The sequence below is a fragment of the Lipotes vexillifer genome, unplaced genomic scaffold (assembly GCF_000442215.2).
Source record: "Lipotes vexillifer unplaced genomic scaffold, Lipotes_vexillifer_v1.1 scaffold1053, whole genome shotgun sequence".
In the NCBI taxonomy this organism is placed as follows: Eukaryota; Metazoa; Chordata; class Mammalia; order Artiodactyla; family Lipotidae; genus Lipotes; species Lipotes vexillifer.
The window spans coordinates 71492-97091 of record NW_006796292.1 but is presented as its reverse complement, the minus strand read 5'-3'; the positions used below and the strand labels follow the sequence as shown (position 1 = coordinate 97091).

The following is a 25600-nucleotide window of genomic DNA, read 5'->3' as shown; positions in this document are numbered from 1 at the left end:
AAAAAAAAAAGAATCCACCTGCCAATGCAGGGGACACGGGTTCAAGCCTTGGTCTGGGAAGATCCCACATGCCGCGGAGCAGCTAAGCCCGTGCGCCACAACTACTGAGCCTGCGCTCTGGAGCCCGCGAGCCACAACTACTGAGCCTCCATGCCACAACTACTGAGCCTGTGCTCTAGAGCCCGTGTGCCACACTACTGAAGCCCGCGTGCCTAGAGCCTGTGCTCTGCAACAAGATAAGCCACTGCAATGAGAAGCCTGTGCACTGCAACAAAGAGTAGACCCTGCGCAGAGCAACAAAGACCCAATGCAGCCATAAATAAATAAAGGAATAAAGAAAGAAAGGAAGGAAGGAAACAAAAGAAGGAAAAGGAAAGAAAGGAAGAAAGAAAGAAGGAAGGACAGGGAGGAAGGAAGGAAGGAAGGAAGGAAGTTGTCTTGCTGAAATTGTTCAGCTTTTCCGATGGTGAGAACACTGGTATGAGCTATATAATTAAATTACTTTTCACTGCTTTTTTCTGGTTATGTGAATAAGACAAGCACATGAGGGCTTTCTGAACTCTTTTGTACAGTCTTAGAAGCATATATTTCATTGAGGTTCTCATTCCGGAGGACTCAAATATTTTAGGGAGCTGGATGAATTATCTCATTTCTTTTAGGCATGGAGCGTTCAGGTTGCTAATGGAATAATTTTCACTTTATATTTTATTTTCCTAAATATAGTTATGTCAAGTAGCTCTGTAGTTAGTTTTTTTTTTAGTGAGTGGGGAGGACGTAAAGAATGATTAATTTTGAAGACGTTCAAGTTCTTATCAAATAACTAGAATAATTAGAGAATTCGCTGACTCATGAAGTATTAACAAAACATTTTACAGAGATTTTCACCACTTTCTTTGGCTTTAGGAAGCAAAAATGAGAGAGCACACACGTGAAAGATTGAGATTTTAAGTTGGTTGTATTTTTTCACCCTTTGACAAGGTAGCACAGTATACCAAGCAGACTACCTAATATTGCTCCCTTTCATCTATTTACATTCTATACCTATCATCTGTTTAAATTTTTACTTACCTTGATAAGGTTGTCTATTATTAAAACCATGTATAGTTAAATTTGGAGATAGTAAGAAACTTTAAATAACAAATGAGCTCACTGTAATTTTATTTCAGGTCTGTACATAGATTTTTGAAGCTGTCTTTCCCTGTTGAGGTCTCCCTTGAAAGTAAGGATGTACCTGTCTCCACTCTACCCCAAATCTAATCTTTTTGTTTAAAATGACTGTTGTTAGAGGCTATTATGCTTAGTGAAATAAGTCAAAGACAAATACCATGTTATCGCTTATACAAGGAATCTAAAAAATAAAACAAACAAAAGAATATAGCAGAACAGAAACAGACTCACAGATATGGAGAACAAACTAGTGGTTACAAGTGGAGAGGGGGAAGGGGGAGAGGCAAATAAGGAGTAGGGGATTAAGAGATACAAACTACTATATTTAAAATAAATAAGCTACAAGGATATATTGTACACTCCAGGGAATATAGTGAATATTTTATAATAACTTTAAATGGAGTATAAGCTATAAAAATTTGAATCACTATGCTGTGTACCTGAAACTAATATAATATTGTAAATCAACTCTACTTCAATTAAAAAAATTAATTAAAAAAATTTTAAAAACAAAAGAAAATGACTTCAGTGTCAGTACCTTATGAACACCTGAAGTACCCTGATCTTATGGCTGCTAGCTTTAAAAATTACAATCACATTTACCCTTTACTCTTACAGCCAATTTCTATGCAGATTTCATGTCTTTGTATTTCATGTTTATTTATTGCTGTCAGCATTATCATAGTAAAATGTCATATCAATCTCAGACTCTTGCATATATGATTAGGTTGTTCTTTTACCTCTGGGGCAGTTGAACTCTCTCCTAATATTTGATAGAGCACTTGCAACTTCCCTCACAGTCATAAGAAATATGCCTTGTAGTTTAATTTTATATTGGCTTTGGAACCCAGGTCATGCAGATAAAATTACTAGAGAAAGATGAGGGTCATTACATTTCATTTACTCACTGAGTTGATTCTAGTGATCATCAAAAGCCCTGAAGGAAATGCAGATTGTTCCCTATTAGGAATTAAATTGAGGTTTTCTTGTTATCTCTGTGGGAAGCTATGAGAAAGATCGGGGGGAGCCTGAACTGGGGCTCTGTCATCCGCTGTGTAACCTTGTCACTAATGGAGCTGGGCCTTGCATCCAGAACATGACCCCATGACCCTAAAGTTCCTGAAAACTTGAAATTCAGTAAAAAGGGCATAAATTAGATTTTTGTGAATCAAATCACATTTTAAACTCACCAAAAGCTCTGATATTTAGAAGAATCTTATAGTGAATAAGTTAGAATGAAGTAAGAGTTGTATTTCTAAAGTTAATACTTGCTCTTCTTATTAAGTGCTGTTTGGAAAATTTGTAGTTTTAAATCAAGATGTTCTTAAGTAGAGTGTTGCTTTTTGGTGTCCATTTCCAATTTCACTAAGCAAGGACTAGTGAATTTAGAATACCCTGCCCTCCAATGCAGTCATATGTTGTTATTCTTAAAATAATTTTAGATACTGACATCTAAAAATACTTAAAATCAGGGTTTGCCTGGTGGCGCAATGGTTAAGAATCCGCCTGCCAACTCAGGAGACACGGGTTTGAGCCCTGGTAAGGGAAGATCCCACATGCCGCGGAGCAACTAAGCCTGTGTGCCACAACTACTGAGCCTGCACTCTAGAGCCCATGAACCTCAACTACTGAGCCCGCGTGCCACAACTACTGAAGCCCATGCTCAGCAACAAGAGAAGCCACCGCAATGAGAAGTCCGCGCACTGCAACGAAGAGTAGCCCCCGCTCCGTGCAACTAGAGAAAGCCCGCATGCATCAACGAAGATCCAGCACAGCCAAAAATAAATAAATAAATAAATTTTTTTAAAAAACTTAAAATCATGTCAGGGAATCACTCTGAAAATCCTGAACATAATGTAAATGAAATCATGCACTTTTTTAATTTGATATTTTAAAATGTGTATCAAAGTGTACATAGTTAAAGAAAATCAAATAATATAGAGAGGCTTATGATAAAAAAACCCAGCCGTCTCCCTTATTCTTTCTACCCCATCCCCCTTCTCTGGAAGCAAACACTTTTTTGTTGTTTTTGTTGTTAATTGTTGTCGTGTTTTTCGAAGTATAGTTGATTTACAATATTGTGTTTCAGGTGTACAGCAAAGTGATTAAGTTATATATATTTTTTCAAATTATTTTCCATTATAGGTTATTACAAATACTGCATATAGTTCCCTGTGCTATACAGTAAATCCTTGTTGCTTATCTATTTTACATATAGTAGTACGTATCTGTTAATCCCATACTCCTAACTTATCCCACCCTACCTCCCTCCCTTTCCCCTTTTGTAACCATAAGTTTGTTTTCTATGTCTGTGAGTCTATTTCTGTTTTGTAAGTAGATTCATTTGTATTGATATTACTTTTTATATTCTACATATAAGTGATATCACATGATACTTTGTCTTTCCGATTTACTTCACTTAGTATGATCATCTCTAGGTCCGTCTATATTGCTGCAAATGGCAATATTTCATTCCTTTTTATGGCTGAGTAGTATTCCATTGTGTATATATACATCACATCTTCTTTATCCATTCATCTGTTGATGGACACTTAAGTTGCTTCCATGTCTTGGCTATTGTAAATGTGCTCCTGTAAACATTGAGGTGCATGTATCTTTTCAAATTAGAGTTTTCATCTCAGAAGCAGACACTTTTAACTGTTTGTACTCAAGTGATGTTCAGCCAGATACCACCTCTACTGTCCTACTAGTTATTTGCAGCTCAGTCTGTTTTGATTAATTGGTGCCCATGCCAAATTGGGTGCTGAAAGATCCAAATATCACCCCTGGTTAGCTTTATGAATACTGCTGTTGATAATGTGTTTATGCTGAATTTGTCTGAATCCACTTGAGGCATTGTCTGCTCTCATATGTATCCATCTCAGTGATGGATAAAAGTTTAGTTTACTTTCACCAATCTTCCCTGAACCTTTCTTTTTTCTTTTTTTAAGTGTTACTGCGGTATAATTCACACCATACAAATCACCCACTAAAAGTGTACAACTTAATGGCTTCAGTATATTCACAGAGTTGTACAACCATCACTACAATCAATTTTAGAACATTTTCATCACCCCCAAGAAACCCCTCACCACTTAGCCTTAACCCTGAAACCTACTTGTCAGTCTTAGGCAGCCACTAATCTACTTTTTGTCTCTATAGATTTACCTATTCTGGACATTTTCTATAAAGGGGATCATACAATACATGTGACTGGCTTCTTTCACATATCATAATGTTTACAAGGTTCATTCACATTGTAGCATCAGTACAGTAAATGTGCATTCCTTTTTATGACTGAGTAATATTCCATTTATGGATATACCATATTTCGTTCATTCATCACTTAATGGACACTTAGGTTGTTTCTGCTTTTGGCTATTATGAATAATGCTACTGTGAACATTTATGTACAGTGTTTTTGTGTGAACACATGTTTTCATGTCTCTTAGGTTTATACCTAGGAGAGTAATTTGCTGGGTCACATCATAACTCTGTGTTTAACTCTTTGAGGAACTGCCAGACTGTTTTCCAAAGCAGCTGCACTATTTTATATTCCCACTGGCAGTACATGAGGGTTCCAGTTTCTCTACATCCATGCCAACACTTGTTTTATTTATTTTTTTTATTTTTTTATTTTTTTTCTGTACGCGGGCCTCTCACTGTTGTGGCCTCTCCCGATGCGGAGCACAGGCTCCGGACGTGCAGGCTCAGCGGCCATGGCTCACGGATATATATATATATATAATTTTGTAAAGGTCCATGTTTTAATTAGGTCGCTTTCTTATTGTTGCTTTTAAGATTCCTTAGCATATTTTGGATAACAGTCCTCTATCAGAAGTGCCTTTTTCATACATTTTCTCTCAGCCTGTGACTTTTCTTCTCATTCTTTTTTTTGCTGTCCACGGGCCTCTCACTGTTGTGGCCTCTCCCGTTGCGGAGCACAGGCTCTGGACATGCAGGCTCAGCGGCCATGGCTCACGGGCCCAGCCGCTCTGCGGCATGTGGAATCCTCCCAGACCGGGGCACGAACCCACGTCCCCTGCATCGGCAGGCGGACTCTCAACCACTGCGCCACCAGGGAAGCCCTCACTGTGCTTTTGATTTGCATTTCCCTGTTGGCAAATGATGTTGACCATCTTTTCATTTGCTTATTGAGTTATATTTTATGAGGAGAAATGTCTGTTCAGATCCTTTGCCCATTTATTAATTGAATTGTCTTTTTATTATTGAGTTGTAAGATTTTTATATATTCTAGACAAATCTTTTACCAAATATATGCTTTGTAATCGGCATAAATGTAAGGGTTTATTTCTGCACTCTCAGTTCTATTCCATTGATTTATATCTTTATGCTGGTGGTGCACTATATTAATTACTGTAGCTTTGATAGTACGTTTTAAAATCAGGAAGTGTCAGTCCTCTAACTTTGTTATTATTTTTTAAGATCGTTTTGGATATTCTGCATCCCTTGAATTTCAATGTGAATTTTAGGATCACTTGTCTATTTCTGCAAAGAAGCCATCTAGGATTTTGATAGGTATTGCGTTGAATCTGTAGATCAATTTAGGGAGCATTGCCATCTTAACAATATTAAGTCTTCCAATCTATGAACAATGTATATCTTTCCATTTATTTAGGTCTTTAATTTTTTTCCTACAGTGTTTTGTAGTTTTCAGTGTACAAGTCTTACACATCTTTGGTTAAATTTATTCCTAAGTATTCTTTCTGATGCTGTTGTAAGTGGAGTAGTTTCTTAGTTTCATTTCAGTTTGCACATTGTTACTGTATAGAAATACATTTGATTGTTGTACATTCATCTTGTATCCTGTTTATTATTTTAAAAAAGTTTTTAATGGATTCCTTAGGGTTTTCTGTAGAAGATAGTGTCATCTGAAAATGAGACAGTTTTACTTCTTTTCCAATTTGGATGCCTTTTATTTCATTTTCTTGTCTAATTGCCATGGCTCAATACTTAAGCACAATATTGAAGTGGGGCAAGTGGACTCCTTGACCCCTCTACCTTTTTCTCCCTTTTCTTCTTCAGTTCTATGTGCTTTCAGTCTTGTTTAGTAAATGTTGGTAACATAATTTTAACTGTAATTGAGTCATCTATGCTTCGTATGTCTCCTTTCAAAGAATGAAGACGGTAAACAATGTTTAAAGAAGTGTGACTTGAAAACATTGGTCATTGCTCAGTGTGCTGTGATTACATGTCCTTCTCTATAATTCTAAAGCCGTAACTCTAGCGGCACTAAAAGAATATTCAAATATATTTTCTACCAAATACTCATATTCATGCCAAATGCTCATATTCATTTTAATTTGCTTCATTTTAATTTGCTTCATATTTATATTATGCCTTGTACAAATTTTTTCATTGGAGTTTCTAATTTCTTTCCCTTTTTCTCATTAGAAGAAGAAAAAAAACCTATGCTGTCATCACTGTATCCTGTATATTTTTCAGCTTCTGACATATCTTCTCAATATTCTGTCTATTCTTCTTGAAACCTACTGAATTCTGCTTCTAGTTGAGACCATTTTCTTTTTATTTGGACCATTCTTTTCCAAGACTGTAGCTTCCCCCTATAGTTTCTGGTTGTTTTTCTTTTTTCTTACACTGTGTGCCTCTTATCATATTCTCAAATTCTTCCTGCCTTTCAACTGTACAGTTTATTCTGTAGAGTCCCACTTTTTAGGGCACCTGTCTCCTTGATACAATGTTGCAGTATTGCTTTCTAGGTCTGTTGACTAGCTGTCACCTTAAGGGCTCCCTTTACCACTCTGTGTTAAGTTGGAGCCATTCTTTTCTGGATCCTGTCCCATCTTTCTCTTGGTTTATGCCAGTGTTTTGCTAGAGTACATCTTGAAGTAATTTAAGAAAGAATGTATGGGAGGTGAACTTTCTGAGTCCTTGCAGTGACTTAATAGTAAAGACTTTAAATAAACTCAAAATTGATCGATGCCTTTACCAGCTATAAAATTCTAGTTTTAAATCAATTTCCTGCCAAGTTTGGAGGCATCACTCTCTTCTAGCATTTATATAGCTGTTGAGAAGTTTGGTGGAAGTGTGATTCTTATTCTTTTGTAGGAAACCCACTTCCCCTGGCCCAAACGTGGTGCTAGAAGCTTTTATGTTTTTCTCTTTATCCTTTATGTTTTGAAATAACTCAGTGATGTGTCTGACTGAAAGCCCTTGTATTCAGTCATTATTTCAAATAATCAGTAGTTCTTTTCATTTTCAGGACTCATCTCCTTTCAGCTATGGGAAATTTTCCTATATTATTTCTTTCATAATTTTCTCCTCTTTATTGTCTCTGCTGTCTTTCTGGAAATCCAGTTAATCAGATGTCGGGTCCCATGCACTGATTCTCTAATTCTCTTCTTTTTTTTTTTCCTCCTGTGTTTTCTATATAATTTTTTCACTGTATTCTGGGAGAGATGTCCTCGCCTTTATTTTCCTATCCTTTTTATTTCAGCAGTTACGTTTTTTATTGAAGTATAATTGATGTACAATATTATTTAAGTTACAGATGTACAATATAGTGACTTACAATTTTTAAAGGTTATACTCCATTTATAGTTATTATAAAATACTAGCTGTAGTCCTCATGTTGTACAGTATATCCTTGTAGCTTATTTTATACCTAATAGTTTGTACCTCTTAATTTCTTACCCCTATATTGCCCCTCCCCGCTTCCCTCTCTCCACTGGTAACCACTAGTTTATTCTCTATATCTGTGTCTGCTTGTCTTTCGTTATATTCAATAGTTGTACTTTTTAGATTCCAGATATAAGTGAGATCATACAGTATTTGTCTTTCTTTGTCTGACTTATTTCACTAAGCAGAAGGCCCTCCAGGTCCATCCATGTTGCTGCAAATGGCAAAATTTCTTTCCTTTTGTGGTTGAGTAGTATTCCATTATGTTTATATACCTTCTTTATCCATTCATCTATTGATGGATGAGCAGTTATGTTTTTTTTTGTTTTTTTTTTTTGTGGTACTCGGGCCTCTCACTGTTGTGGCCTCTCCCGTTGTGGAGTACAGGCTCCGGAGACACAGGCTCAGCGGCCATGGCTCACGGGCCCAGCCGCTCCGTGGCATGTGGGATCCTCCCGGACTGGGGCATAAACCCACATCCCCTGCATCGGCAGGCGGACTCTTAACCACTGCGCCACCAGGGAAGCCCAGCAGTTATGTTTTTAATTACCTGGTTGAACTTATTTTTTATAACATCTTGTTTTTGTTTTATAGATATAACAGCATATTGAATTTCTCTTGAGGTTACTATTAGAGTATTGAATCCAATATTAATTTATATTATTTTGTTTTATATTTTCCTCTGTTCCTTAAAGTATTGGAATATTTTGGAGCTAGTTTTTTGTTTGTTTGTTTTCTTTTTTTTTTGGCGGAATGTGGGTCTCTCACTGTTGTGGCCTCTCCCGTTGCGAAGCACAGGCTCTGGACGCGCAGGCTCAGCGGCCGTGGCTCATGGGCCCAGCCGCTCTGCGGCATGTGGGATCTTCCCAGACCGGGGCACGAACCCGTGTCCCCTGCATCGGCAGGCGGACTCTCAACCACTCTGCCACTAGGGAAGCCCAGTTTTCTTTGTATTTTTCTAAATGTTAGAATAGGAGGCCTTTACTCTCAGGCAGGAGTCGTTAAACTTTTCCTGCACAGGGCCAGGTAGTAAATCTTTTAGGCTTTGTGGGCCAAGAGGCAAAATCAAGGATGTTATATAGATATTCATATGACAAGAGAGAAGACAAATTCCCACAAAATTCTTATTGATGAAAATGTTTTAATAACAAGTTAGTACACTTTTTGTAATAGAGGTCTGCTAATGAGAAGAATTGAATTCTTGTGGGGTGGGCATTTTATTTTGGGGACTTAGGGTTAGTGTCCCGAAGTGATTGCAAATGTTTCTATGTTATTCCTGATCTGTAATGAGATTTTACATATTTCATCTTTGAAAATGTCTTTTTGTATAGATATATGGTAGGATGAATAATGGCTCCCCAAGGATGTCCATGTCCTAGTTCCTAGAACCTGTGAATATGTTATTTTTTATGGCAAAAGGAACTTGGCAAATGTGACTTAGTAAAGAATCTTGAGATGGGGATGTTGTGCTGGATTATCCAAGGGGGCCAATATAATCACAGACATCTTTATAACAGGGAGGCAGGAGGCCAAAGAAGAGAGAAGATGCTATACTGCTGACTTTGAAGATGGAGGGAGTGGGGCACAAACCAACGAATGTAGGTGACCCCTAGAAGCTGGAAAAATCAAGGAAACATTCTGCCTTGGAGCCCCAGGGGAAACTCAGCTGTGCAGAACCATTTTAGACTTCCAGCCTTCAGAGCTGTAACATAATAAATTTGTGTTGTTTTAAGCATTAAGTTTGCAGTAATTTGTTACAGCAGCAATAGGAAACTAATACAACTAAGTGCCACCAAAGACTAATATCAGTCCAAGAGTGTATGATTTTAATTGAGTCTCGGTATGTCCGAGAGATTTTTAGTTACTTCTTGGCATTTAGGTAGTAGGTGGAGGAGTTTTGACTGATGAAACAAAGTGGACAAAGCTGTTTTGAGGAAAGGAGATCCCAGAGAGGTTCCTGGCTCAGAGTAGCATTTATTCTGGAGAGTAAGAGTAATAAATGAGGATGAAAAGAGTTTAGTTGAGGGGCCAGCAAACAGAAAATAACCCCCATCCCAACCTCTGCCTAGAGAACTGCATATAACATTATAGCTAAGCAAAAGACTAAACCCACACAGTCTCTTCCCCTCTTCTCTCTTTTTTTCACACATACATACCACCTCAAAGAGTTTTCCTTGACAGAAACTGAAGAGATCATCTGGCAAGAGCAAGGGCAACTTGTATGGGTGTTAGTACCCTGAGTGGTGGTTGGCAAACTACAGCCTGCACCTGTTTCTTGAAAGTCTGCGAGTGAGGGATGGTTTTTACATCTTTTAAAAGTTGGGGGGAAATTCAAAAGAAGATTAATATTTTGTACCATGTCAAAATTTTGTAAAATTTACACGTCAGGGTCCATAAACTGAGTTGTATTGGAGCACAGCTACACTTGTGTGTTTGCATTTTGTCTGGCTGCTTCAGCACTACAGCAGTTGGGTTGTTGCAGCAGAGCCTGAATGCGGTGTGCTCGTAGCTTTCACTGCTGCTCTGCACACTTCAGATGACGCTTAATGCAATTATAACTCAACTATTTTAAGTGCCGCATGTATCAATGCACCAGGTTATTTTTAATCTTTAAGAAAATTACTAGTCTAAACCTATCAACGTCAAAACAAGAAAAGAAGAGAAAAGTGGACTTCAGATGTGCTTTCAGGCCAAGCAGAGTAGGGATTATCTTGTTAATTAGCTGGCAAAGCATTGTGTTTATTACACAGTGACGCTAGAGTTGTGCTAAAAGAATACAGTGTATGTTGACATTACGAGACCGAGCAGTCATCACAGTATTCCCGATTCCTAGGGAAAAAAGTGGTTAGAAAAACAAGATCTAGAGTATCTCATCACAGCAGAATTTATTTACACATTTTACAAAGTAAAATGAGGCTGCAGCCAAAGTAAGCCTCCAAGTAGCTTATTTGTTAGCAAAGCAAGAAAAGCCATTTGCCAAAGATGAGTTGATGAAATCACATTTGCTTGTAGAAGTTGAAGAAATGTGTCCTGAGAAAATTTGTTTCACACTATAAGCTTTTAGCCAGAGAACAGTTGGCAACATCAACATCAATTAAAGAACAAGGCAAATGGTTCCTAGTTGTTTTTCTTGACTCTTGATACTGATCAGTTATCAATAGTTATTAGAGCATCCAATGCCAAGTTTGAGACTAAAGAATTAGTTTCTATGAATAGTCTGCATAAAACAACAACAGGCAGGGATGTTTTCAAAGAAGTTGAGAATTGAGTAATTCAGAAAGACCTGAAGTGGAATCTGCTATGATGTGTAACAGTTGACAGTGGTAAAAATTTGTGTGGAGCAAAAAAAAGCTTAGTTGGACAAATGTACAAAACTTCTGAAAATGCAAGATGTTTAAAGCTTGTGGTTATTAAATATATTGTTGATTGGCAGGTACTTTGTGGACAATACTTAAATCGATCATTCTGTTATTATTCAACCATGAAGTTCTTTTGCTCTCATAGATTTTCACTTGAGTGAATTTTGTAAGAAATAGATGCTGAATATCCTGACTGCCCCTACCACTTAACAGTTAGATAGGTTGGCAGCAGTGAAGTTTTACTACAACTTTTGAGCTCAAGGCTAAGACTGAAATTTTTCTGAATGAGAAGAACCACTCTCAGTCACTATTATCGAACACTGAATGGCTTTGGAAATTAGCTTTGGCTAATTTGATACTGAATTATCAAATTGATATTATTTAATATCTAATATTTTGTATTCTGATAATTTAGAAACAGAATTTAAATGCTAATGATTAAATTATCCTTTGATAATTTAAGTTTACACTTGATGTTGTTACTTAATGAGGTCAACCTAAAATTACAAGGCAAAACAGTACTTATATGGGAAACATACTGTAGTATTTTGACAACAATTAGTATTTGAATCTCAGGTAATGTCAAGCTACCTTATATACTTCCCATACAATCAAAAGTTAAAACAGGATGTGAGATCTCAATCCCACACAAATTTGCTGCAGATATATTTTCTGAGCTCAAACTACACTTCTAGTAGTTTCCTTCCCTACTTTGCCTTCCTCTTATTGTGGATTTATACTTGAAAAATTTTTTTTTTCTTTTACAATATTGGGTCTCCAGCAGAAAGGAGATGAACATGCCTTGGCATCATGAACTAGTAATAAAAGAATGATAAATCATTGTGGGGTATCTCAGTTCCCCCACCATGGATTGAATCCGAGCCACAGCAGTGAACACCTGGAACCCTAACCACTGGACCACCAGGGAACTCTGTCCATCTACGTTCTTATATTTTCTCTTTACTGAATATATTTGCAGTAGAAAAGGGAAATTACAATACCTGGCAAATAGTGCAAATTGCATTGAGTGAAAATGCACTTAGGTTTGAGATTTTAGAAGTTTTCAGGAGAGGAAAAGACTTTTAAGAGGCATTGAAATGGTCTAAAGTGGCAGATCATACTTGATTTTGTCTTCACAAGCTTTAACTGTTTTTGCAGATTGCCTACTCAGTTTGTTTTTCTGAAACTTAATTGTCTTTGTTTTTTAGTGGACAGAAGACTGCAGAAAGTCAACCTATCCTCCCTCTGGACCAACGTGAGTAAACATCAGATGATCAAGACTCACTCTGACCTTCGTGGAGACTTTTCTCCATATCGTGATCTCATAATAATAATGACAGTGAATAAAAACTTAAGTCATGTCTTCTTCTATCCTGAGACAAATTTTTCTTCCCTCAGGTCTGTGTATTATGCATTTGGCTAAGACTTTGAACAAATATGAAAATACCCCATGATGAAAATGTCCATTTCTAGCCTTTTGAAATCATAGGAGAAAAAAAAGGATTTCCATTCTCCACTAAATTCTTCTATCTACCTCTGACTATTTTTCTCATCATGACAAATGCAGAGGTGACCCGTGATTTTCTGTGGTGCCTGAGTATAAACTACTGGATCATACTGAAACAAAAAAGTGTAGGGTATCATGTGAAACATTAAAAAAATTAACCCTGGCCTGATAATCAAAGCTATTGAGGACAAAACAGGATTGGAAAACATAGGGATGGGCCAATATCGTGTTTTAGTGTGTTTACATTAATATTTTTAGTTTAGGGTTTTGACCTTTTCAGATGCTATGTGGCTAACTAAGCCTGTGGGAAAGACATGAAAACAGCTCACTGGCCCAGAGGGTAAAGAATGTGAAAAAGAAGGAAAGGTGTGTCGGGAAGGGTAACCGTACTATCCCTGCTCTTCCCTCTCGCTAAAAGCCTGCTGCAGGGAAGGGAAGGCAGAGTACGTACAACTTTAACCAGTAATATCAAGATGACATTTCAGTTTTTATGGCACTTCAAGTATATATATATTGTGCTACACTTGCCTGAATTATGTTTTCTAAATAGCTTCTGTCCTAGATACAGTGAAACCGTAATAAACTAAATTCTTTGTATTTATTCACCTTTCTGTAGAAAGAAGCAAATATTTGGCAGGAAGTATTTAGAAGTTACTAGTTTCTATGTTGCTATGAAGCCAGTGCACACTCCAGCCCTCTATCATGGCTCGGTCTCTGAGGCTCTTCCTTTTCATCACCACTGGCATTGTATTGATCTTCAGTGCCTTATTGATTGCGACTGTCTCTTGGCTGCTCTCTCTGCCCCAATTCATTGACCATTTACTGAGTACCTGCCACATTTAAGGCTTTTTTGTCCCCACTCCCTTTTATGTGTAGGTGTCAGTGAATTGACTGCCCTGCAAACTGTCCCTGCTTGGGCATTTAACTGCTTCCACGTTAGCATGTATGTGTGTGTGTGCATGCACGCACACACACACATATGCAAATAAACATGTTTCTTATATTTACACATCTACATAATATAAATATGTTTGCCCTGGTATTTCTGCTGGATTCCTTCCTACCTCACTGGCTTGTTCGCAAGACGAAAGTCCTTAGCTCCGCTCTGATCTTTGTTCTCTATGAACTATAAATGGATGTTGAGGACTCGGAGAGAAGTGTGGTATTCATATACCTTTGAATGACAACACATCCTCCTGTACCTTTTTTAAAAATTTTTTAAAATTTTTGGCTGTGTTGGGTCTTCGTTGCTGCACATGGGCTTTCTTGAGTTGCAGCGAGCGGGGGCTACTTTTCGTTGTGGTGCACGGGCTTCTCATTGCGGTAGCTTCTCTTGTTGCAGAGCACGAGCTCTAGGTGAGCAGGCTTCAGTAGTTGCAGCTCGCAGGCTCGGTAGTTGTGATGCATGGGCTTAGTTGCTCCGCGGCATGTGGGATCTTCCCGGACCAGGGATCGAACCCGTGTCCCCTGTGTTGGCAGGTGGATTCTTAACCACTGTGCCCCGGGAAGTTCCTCCTGTACCTTTAAGACCATCCTTTTTAATCCAGTGCACAGATTCTGGATGTATGCATTGGCAGTTGTGAGGGAGGAGAGAAACACCTGTTTATCCAGCCTGACCGGTCAGATCAGTGCTGGAGGTCAAGGGACTGACAACAAGGGCACTTCTATATCCAGCTGAATCACATTATCATTTCTTTTCTACTGCTGACTGGTGCTAGCATCTGCTGTCTTATTTGTATACCTGTGTGTGTTGTGTCACTTGGACTAGTTGCCAAACTACCAGGTGGGTTCACTCAATGATTAATGTTGCTTGTGATGACCAGGGTACAGGAAATGCTAAGTTTCAAAAATAATTTCATGATGTTTATTGTTCAGAGTAAAGGAGGAAAATATTCTGTAGTGATCACTACTGATTAAATACCAATGCAGTGAGATGGCGGAGTAGAAGGATGTGCTCTCACTCCCTCTTGTGAGAACACCAGTCATCGACAGGAAGACACTGGAATTCACCAAAAAAGATACCCCACATCCAAAGACAAAGGAGAAGCCACAATGAGACTGTAGGAGGGTCGCAATCACAGTAAAATCAAATCCCATAACTGCTGGCTGGGTGACTCACAGACTGGAGAACACTTATACCACAGAAGTCCACCCACTGGAGTGAAGATTCTGAGCCCCACGTCAGGCTTCCCCACCTGGGGGTCCGGCAACAGGAGGAGGAATTCCTAGAGAATCAGACTTTGAAGGCTAATGGGATTTCATTGCAGGACTTGGACAGGACTGGGGGAAACAGAGACTCCACTCTTGGAGGGCACACACAAAGTAGTGTGGATCGGGACCCAGGGGAAGGAGCAGTGACCCCAGGGGAAACTGAGCCAGACCTACCTGCTAGTGTTGGAGGGTCTTCTGCAGAGGCGGGGGATGGCTGTGGCTCACTGTGGGGACAAGGACACTGGCAGCATAAGTTCTGGGAAGAACACCTTGGCATGAGCCCTCCCAGAGTCCACCATTAGCCCCACCAAAGAGCCCAGGTAGGCTCCAGTGTTGGGTTGCCTTAGGCCAAACAACCAAAAGGGAGGGAACCCAGCCCCACCCATCAGCAGTCAAGCAGACTAAAGTTTTACTGAGCTCTGCCGACCAGAGCAACAGTCAGCTCTACCCACCACCAGTCCCTCCCTTCAGGAAACTTGCACAAGCCTCTTAGATAGCCTCATCCACCAGAGGGCAGACAGCAGAAGCAAGAAAAACTACAATCCTGCAGCCTGTGGAACAAAAACCACATTCACAGAAAGATAGACAAGATGAAAAGGCAGAGGGTTATGTACCAGATGAAGGAACAACATAAAACCCCAGAAAAACAACTAAATGAAGTGGATATAGGCAACCTTCCAGAAAAAGAATTCAGAATAATGATAGTGAAGACGATCCAGGACCTCGGAAACAGAATGGAGGCAAAGATGGAGAAGATGCAAGAAATGTTTAACAAAGACCTAGAAGAATTAAAGAACAAACGAACAGAGATGAATAATACAGTAACTGAAATGAAAACTACACTAGAAGGAATCAACAGCAGAATAACTGAGGCAGAAGAATGGATAAGTGACCTGGAACACAGAATGGTGGAATTCAGTGCTGCGGAACAGAATAAAGAAAAAAGAAGGAAAAGAAATGAATGCAGCCTAACAGACTTCTGGGACAACATTAAACACAGCAACGTTTGCATTTTAGGGGTCCCAGAAGGAGAAGAGAGAGAGAAAGGACCTGAGAAAATATTTGTAGAGATTATAGTCGAAAACTTCGCTAACCTGGGAAAGGAAATAGCCACCCAAGTCCAGGAAGCGTAGTGAGTCCCATACAGGATAAACCCAAGGAGAAACACTCTGAGACACATAGTAATCAAATTGGCCAAAATTAAAGACAAAGAAAAATTATTGAAAGCAGCAAGGGAAAAATGACAAATAACATACAAGGGAACTCCCATAAGTTTAACAGCTGATTTCTCAGCAGAAACTTGACAAGCCAGAAGGGAGTGGCATGATATACCTAAAGTGATGAAAGGGAAGAACCTACAACCAAGATTACTCTACCTGGCAAGGATCTCAATTCAGATTCAATGGAGAAATCAAAAGCTTTACAGACAAGCAAAAGCTAAGAGAATTCAGCACCACCAAACCAGCTCTACAACAAATGCTAAAGGAACCTCTCTAAGTGGGAAACATAAGAGAAGAAAAGAACCTACAAAAACAAACCCAAAACAATTAAGAAAATGGTCATAGGAGCATACATAATTGATAATTACCTTAAACATGAATGGATTAAATGCTCCAACCAAAAGACACAGGCTTGCTGAATGGTTACAAAAACAAGACCCATCTATATGCTGTCTACAAGAGACCCACTTCAGACCTAGGGACACATACAGACTGAAAGTGAGGGGATGGAAAAAGATACTCCATGCAAATGGAAATCAAAAGAAAGCTGGAGTAGCAATACTCATATCAGATAAAATAGACTTTAAAATAAAGAATGTGGGCTTCCCTGGTGGCGCAGTGGTTGAGAGTCCGCCTGCCAGTGCAGGGGACACGGATTTGTGCCCCGGTCCGGGAAGATCCCACATGCTGCGGAGCGGCTGCACCCATGAGCCATGGCCGCTGAGCCTGGGCGTCTGGAGCCTGTGCTCCACAACGGGAGAGGCCACAACAGTGAGAGGCCGACGTACTGCAAAATAAATAAATAATAAAAAAATAAAGAATGTTACAAGAGACAAGGAAGGACACTACATAATGATCAAGGGATCAATTCAAGAAGAAGATATAGCAATTATAAATACATATGCACCCAACATAGGAGCACCTCAATAAATAAGGCAACTGCTTATAGCTATAAAAGAGGAAATTGACAGTAACACAATAATAGTGGGGGAGTTTAACACCTCACACCAATGGACAGATCATCCAAAATGAAAATAAATAAGGAAAGAGAAGCTTTAAATGACACAATAGACCAAGTAGATTTAATGGATATTTATAGGACATTCCATCCAAAAACAGCAGATTACACTTTCTTCTCAAGTGCACATGGAATATTGTCCAGGATAGATAATATCTTGGGTCACAAATCAAGCCTCAGTAAAATTTAAGAAAATTGAAATCATATCAAGCGTCTTTCTGACTGCAACACTATAAGATTAGAAATAAATTACAGGGAAAGATACATAAAAAACACAAACACATGGAGGCTAAACAATATGTTACTAAACAAGAGATCACTGAAGAAATCAAAGAGGAAATCAAAAATTACCTAGAGACAAATGACAATGAAAACGCAACGATCAAAACCTGTGGGATGCAGCAAAAGCAGTTCTAAGAGGGAAGTTTATAGCTGTATAAGCCTACCTCAAGAAGCAAGAAAAATCTCAAATAAACAATCTAACCTTACACCTAAAGGAACTAGAGAAAGAAGAACAAACAAAACCCAAAGTTAGCAGAAGGAAAGAAATCATAAAGATCAGAGCAGAAATAAATTAAATAGAAACAAAGAAAACAATAGCAAAGATCAATAAAACTAAAAGCTGGTTCTCTGAAAAGTTAAACAAAATTGATAAACCATTAGCCAGACTCATCAAGAAAAAGAGGGATGGGCTTCTGTGGTGGTGCAGTGGTTGAGAGTCCACCTGCCGAGGCAGGGGACGCGGGTTCGTGCCCCGGTCCGGGAAGATCCCACATGCCGCGGAGCAGCTGGGCCCGTGAGCCGTGGCCACTGAGCCTGCGCATCCAGAGACTGTGCTCTGCAACGGGAGAGGCCACAGCAGTGAGAGGCCCATGTACCACAAAAAAAAAAAAAAAGAAAAAGAAAAAGAGGGAGAGGACTCAAATCAATAAAATAGAAATGAAAAAGAAGTTACAACAGACACCGCAGAAATACAAAGCATCCTAAGAGACTATTACAAGCAACTCTATGCCAATAAAATGGACAACCTGGAAGAAATGGACAAATGCTTAGAAAGGCATAACCTTCCCAGACTGAACCAGGAAGAAATAGAAAATATGAACAGAGCAATCACAAGTAATGAAATTGAAACTGTGATTAAAAATCTTCCAGCAAACAAAAGTCCAGGACCAGATGGCTTCACAGGTGAATTCTGTCAAACATTTAGAGAAGAGCTAACACCCATCCTTCTCAAACTCTTCCAAAAAATTGCAGAGGAAGGAACACTCCCAAACTCATTCTATGAGGCCACCATCACCCTGATACCAAAACCAGACGAAGATACTACAAAAAAAGAAAATAATAGACCAATTTCAGTGATGAATGTAGATGCAAATATCCTCAACAAAATACTAGCAAACAGAATCTAACAACACATTAAAAGGATCATACACCATGATGAAGTGGGGTTTATCCCACGGATGCAAGGATTCTTCAATACACGCCAATCAATATGATACACCATATTAACAAATTGAAGAATAAAAACCATATGATCATCTCAATAGATACAGAAAAAGCTTTTGACAAAATTCAACACCCATTTATGATAAAAACTCTCCAGAAAGTGGGCATAGAGGGAACCTACCTCACCATAATAAAGGCCATATACGACCAACCCACAGCAAACATCATTCTCAATGGTGAAAAACTGAAATGAAAGCATTTCCTCTAAGATCAGGAACAGACAAGGATGTCCACTCTCACCACTATTATTCAACATAGTTTTGGAAGTCCTAACCATGGCAGTCAGAGGAGGAAAAGAAATAAAAGGAATACAAATTGGAAAAGAAGAAGTAAGACTGTCACTGTTTGCAGATGACATGATACTATACATAGAGAATCCTAAAGATGCCACCAGAAAACTACAAGAGCTAATCAATGAATTTGGTAAAGTAGCAGGATACAAAATCAATGCACAGAAATCTCTTGCATTCCTATACACTAATGATGAAAAATCTGAAAGAGAGATTAAGGAAACAGTCCCATTTACCATTGCAACAAAAAGAATAAAATACCTAGGAATAAACCTACCTCGGGAGACAAAAGACCTGTATGCAGAAAACTATAAGTCACTGATGAAAGAAATTAAAGATGATACCAACAGATGGAGAGATATACCATGTTTTTGGATTGGAAGAATCAGTATTGTGAAAATGACCAAACTACACAAAGCAATCTACAGATTAAGTGCAATCTCTGTCAAATTACCAATGGCATTTTTTAACAGAACTAGAAGAAAAAAATCTTAAAATTTGTATGGAGACACAAAAGACCCTGAATAGCCAAAGCAGTCTTGAGGGAAAACAACAGAGCCGGAGGAATCAGACTCCCTGACTTCAGACTATAGTACAAAGCTACAGTAATCAATACAATATGGTTCTGGCACAAAAACAGAAACATAGATCAATGGAACAGGATAGAAAGCCCAGAGATAAACCCACACACCTATGTTCTACTAATCTATGACAAAGGAGGCAAGGATATACAATGGAGGGAAGACAGTCTCTTCAATAAGTGGTGCTGGGAAAACTGGACAGCTACATGTAAAAGAATGAAATTAGAACACTCCCTAACACCATACACAAAAATAAACTCAAAATGGATTAAAGAACTCAATGTAAGACCAGGCACTATAAAACTCTTAGAGGAAAACATAGGAAGGACACTGTTTGACATAAATCACAGCAATATCTGTTTTGATCCACCTCCTAGAGTAATGGAAATAAAAACAAGAATAGAGCTTCCCTGGTGGCGCAGTGGTTGAAAGTCTGCCTGCTGATGCAGGGGACGCAGGTTCGTGTCCCGGTCCAGGAAAGATCCCACATGCCGCGGAGTGGCTGGGCCCATGAGCCGTGGCCACTGAGCCTGCGTGTCTGGAGCCTGTGCTCCACAACGCGGGAGGCCACAATAGTGAGAGGCCCGCGTACCACAAAAAATAAATAAATAAGTAATAAATAAACAAATGGGACCTGATGAAACTTCAGAGCTTTTGCACAGCAAAGGAAACCACGAACAGGGTGAAAAGACAACCCTCAGAATGGGAGAAAATATTTGCAAACGAATCAACAGACAAAGGGTTAATCTCCAAAATATATAAACAGCTCATGCAGCTCAATATTAAAGAAACAGGTAACCCAATCCAAAAGTGGGCAGAAGACCTAAATAGATATTTCTCCAAAGAACACATACAGATGGCCAAGAAGCACATGAGAAGCTGCTCAGCATCACTAATTATTAGAGAAATGCAAATCAAAACAACAATGAGGTATCACTTCACACCAGTTAGAATGGGCATCATCAGAAAATCTACAAACAGCAAATGCTGGAGAGGGTGTGGAGAAAAGGGAACCCTCTTGCACTGTTGGTGGGAATGTAAATTGATACAGCCACTATGGAGAACAGTATGGAGTTTCCTTAAAAAACTAAAAATGGGCCCCCCCTCGTGCCGCAGTGGTTGAGAGCCCCCCTGCTGATGCAGGGGACACGGGTTCGTGCCCCAGTCTGGGAAGATCCTACATGCCGCGGAGTGGCTGGGCCCGTGAGCCATGGCCGCTGAGCCTGTGCATCCGGAGCCTGTGCTTCACGACGGGGGGAGGCCACAACAGTGATAGGTCTGCGTACCGCAAAAAAAAAAAAAAAAACCTAAAAATAGAATTACCATATGATCCAGCCATTCCACTACTGGGCATATTCCCAGAGAACGCCATAATTCAAAAAGACAAATGCACCCCAGTGTTCATTTCAGCACTGTTTACAATAGCCAGGTCATGGAAGCAACCTAAATGCCCATCAACAGACAAGTAGATAAAGAAGTTGTGGTACATATGTGCAATGGAACGAAATTGGGTCATTTGTTGAGTCGTGGATGGAGCTAGAGACTGTCATACAGAGGGAAATAAGTCAGAAAGAGAAGAACAAATATTGTATATTAACGCATGTATGTGGAACCTAGAAAAATGGTACAGATGAACCGGTTTGCAGGGCAGAAGTTGAGACACAGATGTAGAGAACAAACGTATGGACACCGCGGGGGAAAGCCGCGGCGGGGTGGGGATGGTGGTGTGATGAATTGGGAGATTGCGTTTGACATGTATACGCTGATGTGTATAAAATCTATGACTAATAAGAACCTGCTGTATAAAAAAATAAAGTAAAATTCAAAAAAAAAATAATACCAATGCTGTGGAACTTCCCTGGCAGTCCAGTGGTTAAGAATGCGAGCTCCAGATGCAGGGGGCACAGGTTCAGTTCCTGGTTGGGGAACTAATAAGATCCCACGTGCTGCACGGCACAGCCTAAATAGATAAATAAATACTGATGCTGCTAAGTATTTTTTGCATATTTCATGTAATCTTCACTGCTCTCATAAGGTAAATACTCTTTATTTCTCTAGGAAATTGAGGTGCAGATGTTAAATACTAAAATACTTTAGAAAAGTGTTGAATGAGAAGTGAAACATGGGATTATAGTTAGCCAAAATCATAGTAAGCTTTAGCTATTAAAATAATTTTCTTAATCAGATTAATAACAGTTTTGTCAAAGAATTCTGATGAGTGGAGATTTTACTGTAGAGAGGCTTCTGGGGTCTTCCCATTCCCACTTAATCCTAATCCTCTGCTGTAATGAGTTTTTCCTCTCCATTTTTACTTTGGAATCCTATACTGAAAAAGAATCAGGAGTTTATCGCAGATATAGGGGCATGTTTTGGGTTTTGTTGGAAGTTACGCGGGAGAAGCAGCTGATTGGAGTTCACAGGTAGAACACGTATCTTATGACGGTGCCACCAGCGTGCCTGCCTCCAGCGGGCTGCTGATTTATCATTGCTACTAGACAAGGAAATCCAAATGCTTGCTGGCGGAGAGGCGAGGGAGTTGTAGCCCCTGCCATAACAGGAGGAACGGTCATTATTTTACTGAATTGTGGGACAGAATTTCATATGTGAAATTATGGTTAGAAGCTGAATTCATTTGTTTTTATATAAAGCTTTTTTCTGGGATTTAAGTGTTACATTATTTAATATAGATATCAGCTACTAAGGAAATGGGAGGTTGAAAGTGCTTTGAGAAAAACAAAATTCAATCTTGTGATTTGGTTTAAATGTATGTTTCCAGAATTGCATGTGCTTTCCTTTTCTGTCTAAATCACAATGTGAGTGGCTTCTGGTTAACAGTTTCATAGAACCGTATACATACACCCAGGCCCCAAGCTCAGCAATGTGAATCAAATAATAATTCATGACTCTAGAAGTATAAATAGGACCGCAATTCTTGACTTTGAGGAACTAACTCATACTCCCTTAACCCATCCCCGCTGTACACATAAGTCTGGATTTATGTCTGTATATTTAAAAGCCTGGTAACATTGTAGCACCCACCAGACCCCACCTTCCGCTTCTCTGAAGCAGGGCAGTAAGGGAGCAAATGTTGGCTATTTTTAGGCCACTTTAAGCTGATCAGTCACTGACTGGCACACCCTTAGAGGCTATTTCAGTTCAGTAACAAGTGCCAGAAGATAATGTTTCTGTGGCGGGAGAGGATAGTTGTAGAGTTCATCCATCAGAAATACGGCCCAAGTCCACTGGTACAAGAGTGGATGTTGCTATATCCTCATAGTAGAAGTTGCTGTGTGTAAACTAAGGAGGAGGACTTTGGGGAATGGGTATGATCAAACAGTGCTTGGGCTTGGACTTACTACAGAAGACTGAGAAGAGAGGAAACAGAGGAGGTACAGTAGGAAGAGTAGCATGACCGAGGGAATGGTGAAGTTTCTTGAAGCCAGTCATGGGAAGCTCATACACTGTGTTGCCACTCTGGGGACTTAAAAAGTGACCTTACTGAAGCCAGTGCTGGAGTCAGTGATTTGACAGTAGTGTTAAGACTGTCTAAGAGGGAATTCTGAGACTGGGAAACCAACTGGGGAAGTGCCCAGAGCCTAGACTAAATCTTCATAGAGATTTAGGAGGGAAAAAAGGGCAGATATTTTCTAGCAGTGATATTCAGGTTACGTATAGCTCTTGAGCCAAAGTTGATTATTTTGCCTATCACCACGACACATTAACCTTCTAGAACATAATAATTCTATTCTAGGATTTCTAAAATGACTTGTGATTGTATATACAACATAGGGCAAAAGCGCTGGGTGGGAAATGAGCTTTTTCTGTGAGTTTTGGTTTGAGTACCAGTTTCTCTATTGTTATTAAGAATATGTCTCTAACATATCCATATAGATGTAACTATCTGACCATCATCAAAAAACTGCTTTTAACATTTCAAGATGATACACCTCTCATTACAGCTATAGGGGTCCGGTTCCGTGGTACACTATAAATCTCGATTTACCACCGTACAAAAGATGGCATGAATTGATGGTTGACAAGGCACCAGCGGTATGCTATGATTCTTAAATCTTTTGTTTCTGACTTTACCGGATATAATTGCATTTGAAAGAAAACGTCATGATATTATGTACCAAGTATTTTAAGAATCTGCTTTCCATGGTTCTCTGCCATTTACAATAAATGATAGTAGAGGAAAGATGTCATTTCTCTGTAGCATATTGCTCTTCTTACTAGCCTTTGCCTTTGTTTCTTTAGCTCATATCATATGCATCATCTAAATGGTTAATCAAATGTCATGTTAAAGATGTGTTTACATATACGTTTTTAAATAGTACTCCTCTATTTAGCTGCATATGGGTAAGTCAAAAGGTCTAGATCTGTTTTCATTATACCAGTATTAATCTTAAATGTCAACACTTCTTTATGTCTCTTATCAACTTTTAAATTTATTTTTCAGCTAAAAGTTATAGTGAATTCCCTGAAAAATATGATAAATGCATTTGAGCCAAGTGGAAAAATTGTGCAGTTAGTGGATCAAAAGTTGGTAAGAAATATTATTTCCTACAATAAATGTTAAACACACGCAGGTACACATATACACACGAGTTCAGCAAAGGCTCTGTTACTTATTTAAAGGCATAATTTGGACAAGTGTGCTTTTATTCCAGACTACTGTCAAAACTTCAGAGGGACTTAAAATTCTGGGGCTTGGTAATATTATAGTAATAGGACATAAAACAGCATGGCAAATTTTGGCAGTTAGCTGCTCTTTAATGTTTTATAAAAGTATGAACTGTTTTACAGAGCATTGGGCAAATATCCATATTTCATCTGGGAGTACAGCATTTCCTTCTGTTATGTGTACTTAGGTTTGCAAGTTCACTATTGAAAATTTGGGTTTTTCTTAAGTACTTCGCCTGAGCATGTCAAGACACTGAGCGATGTTCTAGATATGACCAAATGACACGCTCAGCCCAGCCCTGTCCTGCCCCTCAGTAGCTGTGACCATTGAAACGCACTTGGGTTGTGTGTTTCGTGTCTTTGTGCGTTCACCAGACCATTTCATTTCTTGGTCATGCAGGAAGATTCCATTTCTCAGACCCTTTTTTTATTTAGATGAAACCAGTAGAAAATCTAGGGCCTGGCCCCTAGAGCCCCCAGAGAGATCCTCATCACCCTCTTTCAGTCTTTGCTTTGGGGCCCTCACCAGCTGGCAGGGTGCAAAGGATTGGGGAGGAAACCAAGGCCCTAGGGCAGATGTTTTAACTTCAATAGTGATGACATGTGGGATTGGATAATATTTTGTCGTGGGCACTGTCTGTGCATTGTAGGATGTTGAGCAGCGTCCTTGGCCTCGACTCACTGGATGCCAGTGTCAGTTGTGACAACCAAAAATGTCTCTAGACTTCACCAGATCTCCCCTGGGGGGAAAGCCATCCCCGGTTGAGAATCATTGTCCTAGAGGCTGGACGTTCCAGGCATACCATCCCTATGACACTTGTACCTGCCAACCACCAAACCTGTTATTCCTCGTGTTTATGCTCTCAGAGCCTTTGATTAAGGCTCTCCTTTATGTTCATACTCTCCAGACTTCCCCAAAATACAAATGTTGGCAGAAGCAGTAGCAGAAGAGGCCCCCAGGTGCCCCAGGTGCCCTAATCCCCCTAACCTGCATGTCATCAGGGAGGGCAGCATGCAGAAGGTTTAGGTGCCCAGGCTCCGCAATCAGACATTAGGGGTTTTGTTTGTTCTTTAAACATTGGATGTTAAGGTTAGATCAGTCACACACTAGCTGTGTGTCCTTCGACGAGTTTCTTAACATATGCAACTTCAGATTTCTCACCAGGGAGAATATTTACTAATAATACATATTTCATACGGTGGTTGTGAGGATTAAACGACTTACTGTATGTAAAGGCCAGTGCTTGCATGTAAAAAATGGTAAACAACTGTTCAGTAAGTCATTTTCGTTTGTTAAATTGGCAGGAGTATTCCACTTGTGCAATGCTTTGAATTCCTAGGCAGAAGAATGATTTGCCTAGTTAGATAACATTACATATAATTACCAAGTTGGTAATT

The 25600-nt window shown here is 39.3% G+C and overlaps 1 protein-coding gene across 1 annotated transcript in view; it reads left to right on the top strand.

Moving 5' to 3' along the window:
* ASAH1 (N-acylsphingosine amidohydrolase 1) overlaps positions 1-25600 on the top strand; it is a 47075-nt gene that overhangs the window by 5867 nt on the left and 15608 nt on the right. The window contains exons 2-4 of the mRNA XM_007468488.1: positions 12395-12441; positions 23479-23569; positions 23979-24065. Of these exons, the coding sequence (XP_007468550.1) occupies positions 12395-12441; positions 23479-23569; positions 23979-24065 (225 nt within the window). The remainder of the gene's footprint in view (positions 1-12394; positions 12442-23478; positions 23570-23978; positions 24066-25600) is intronic.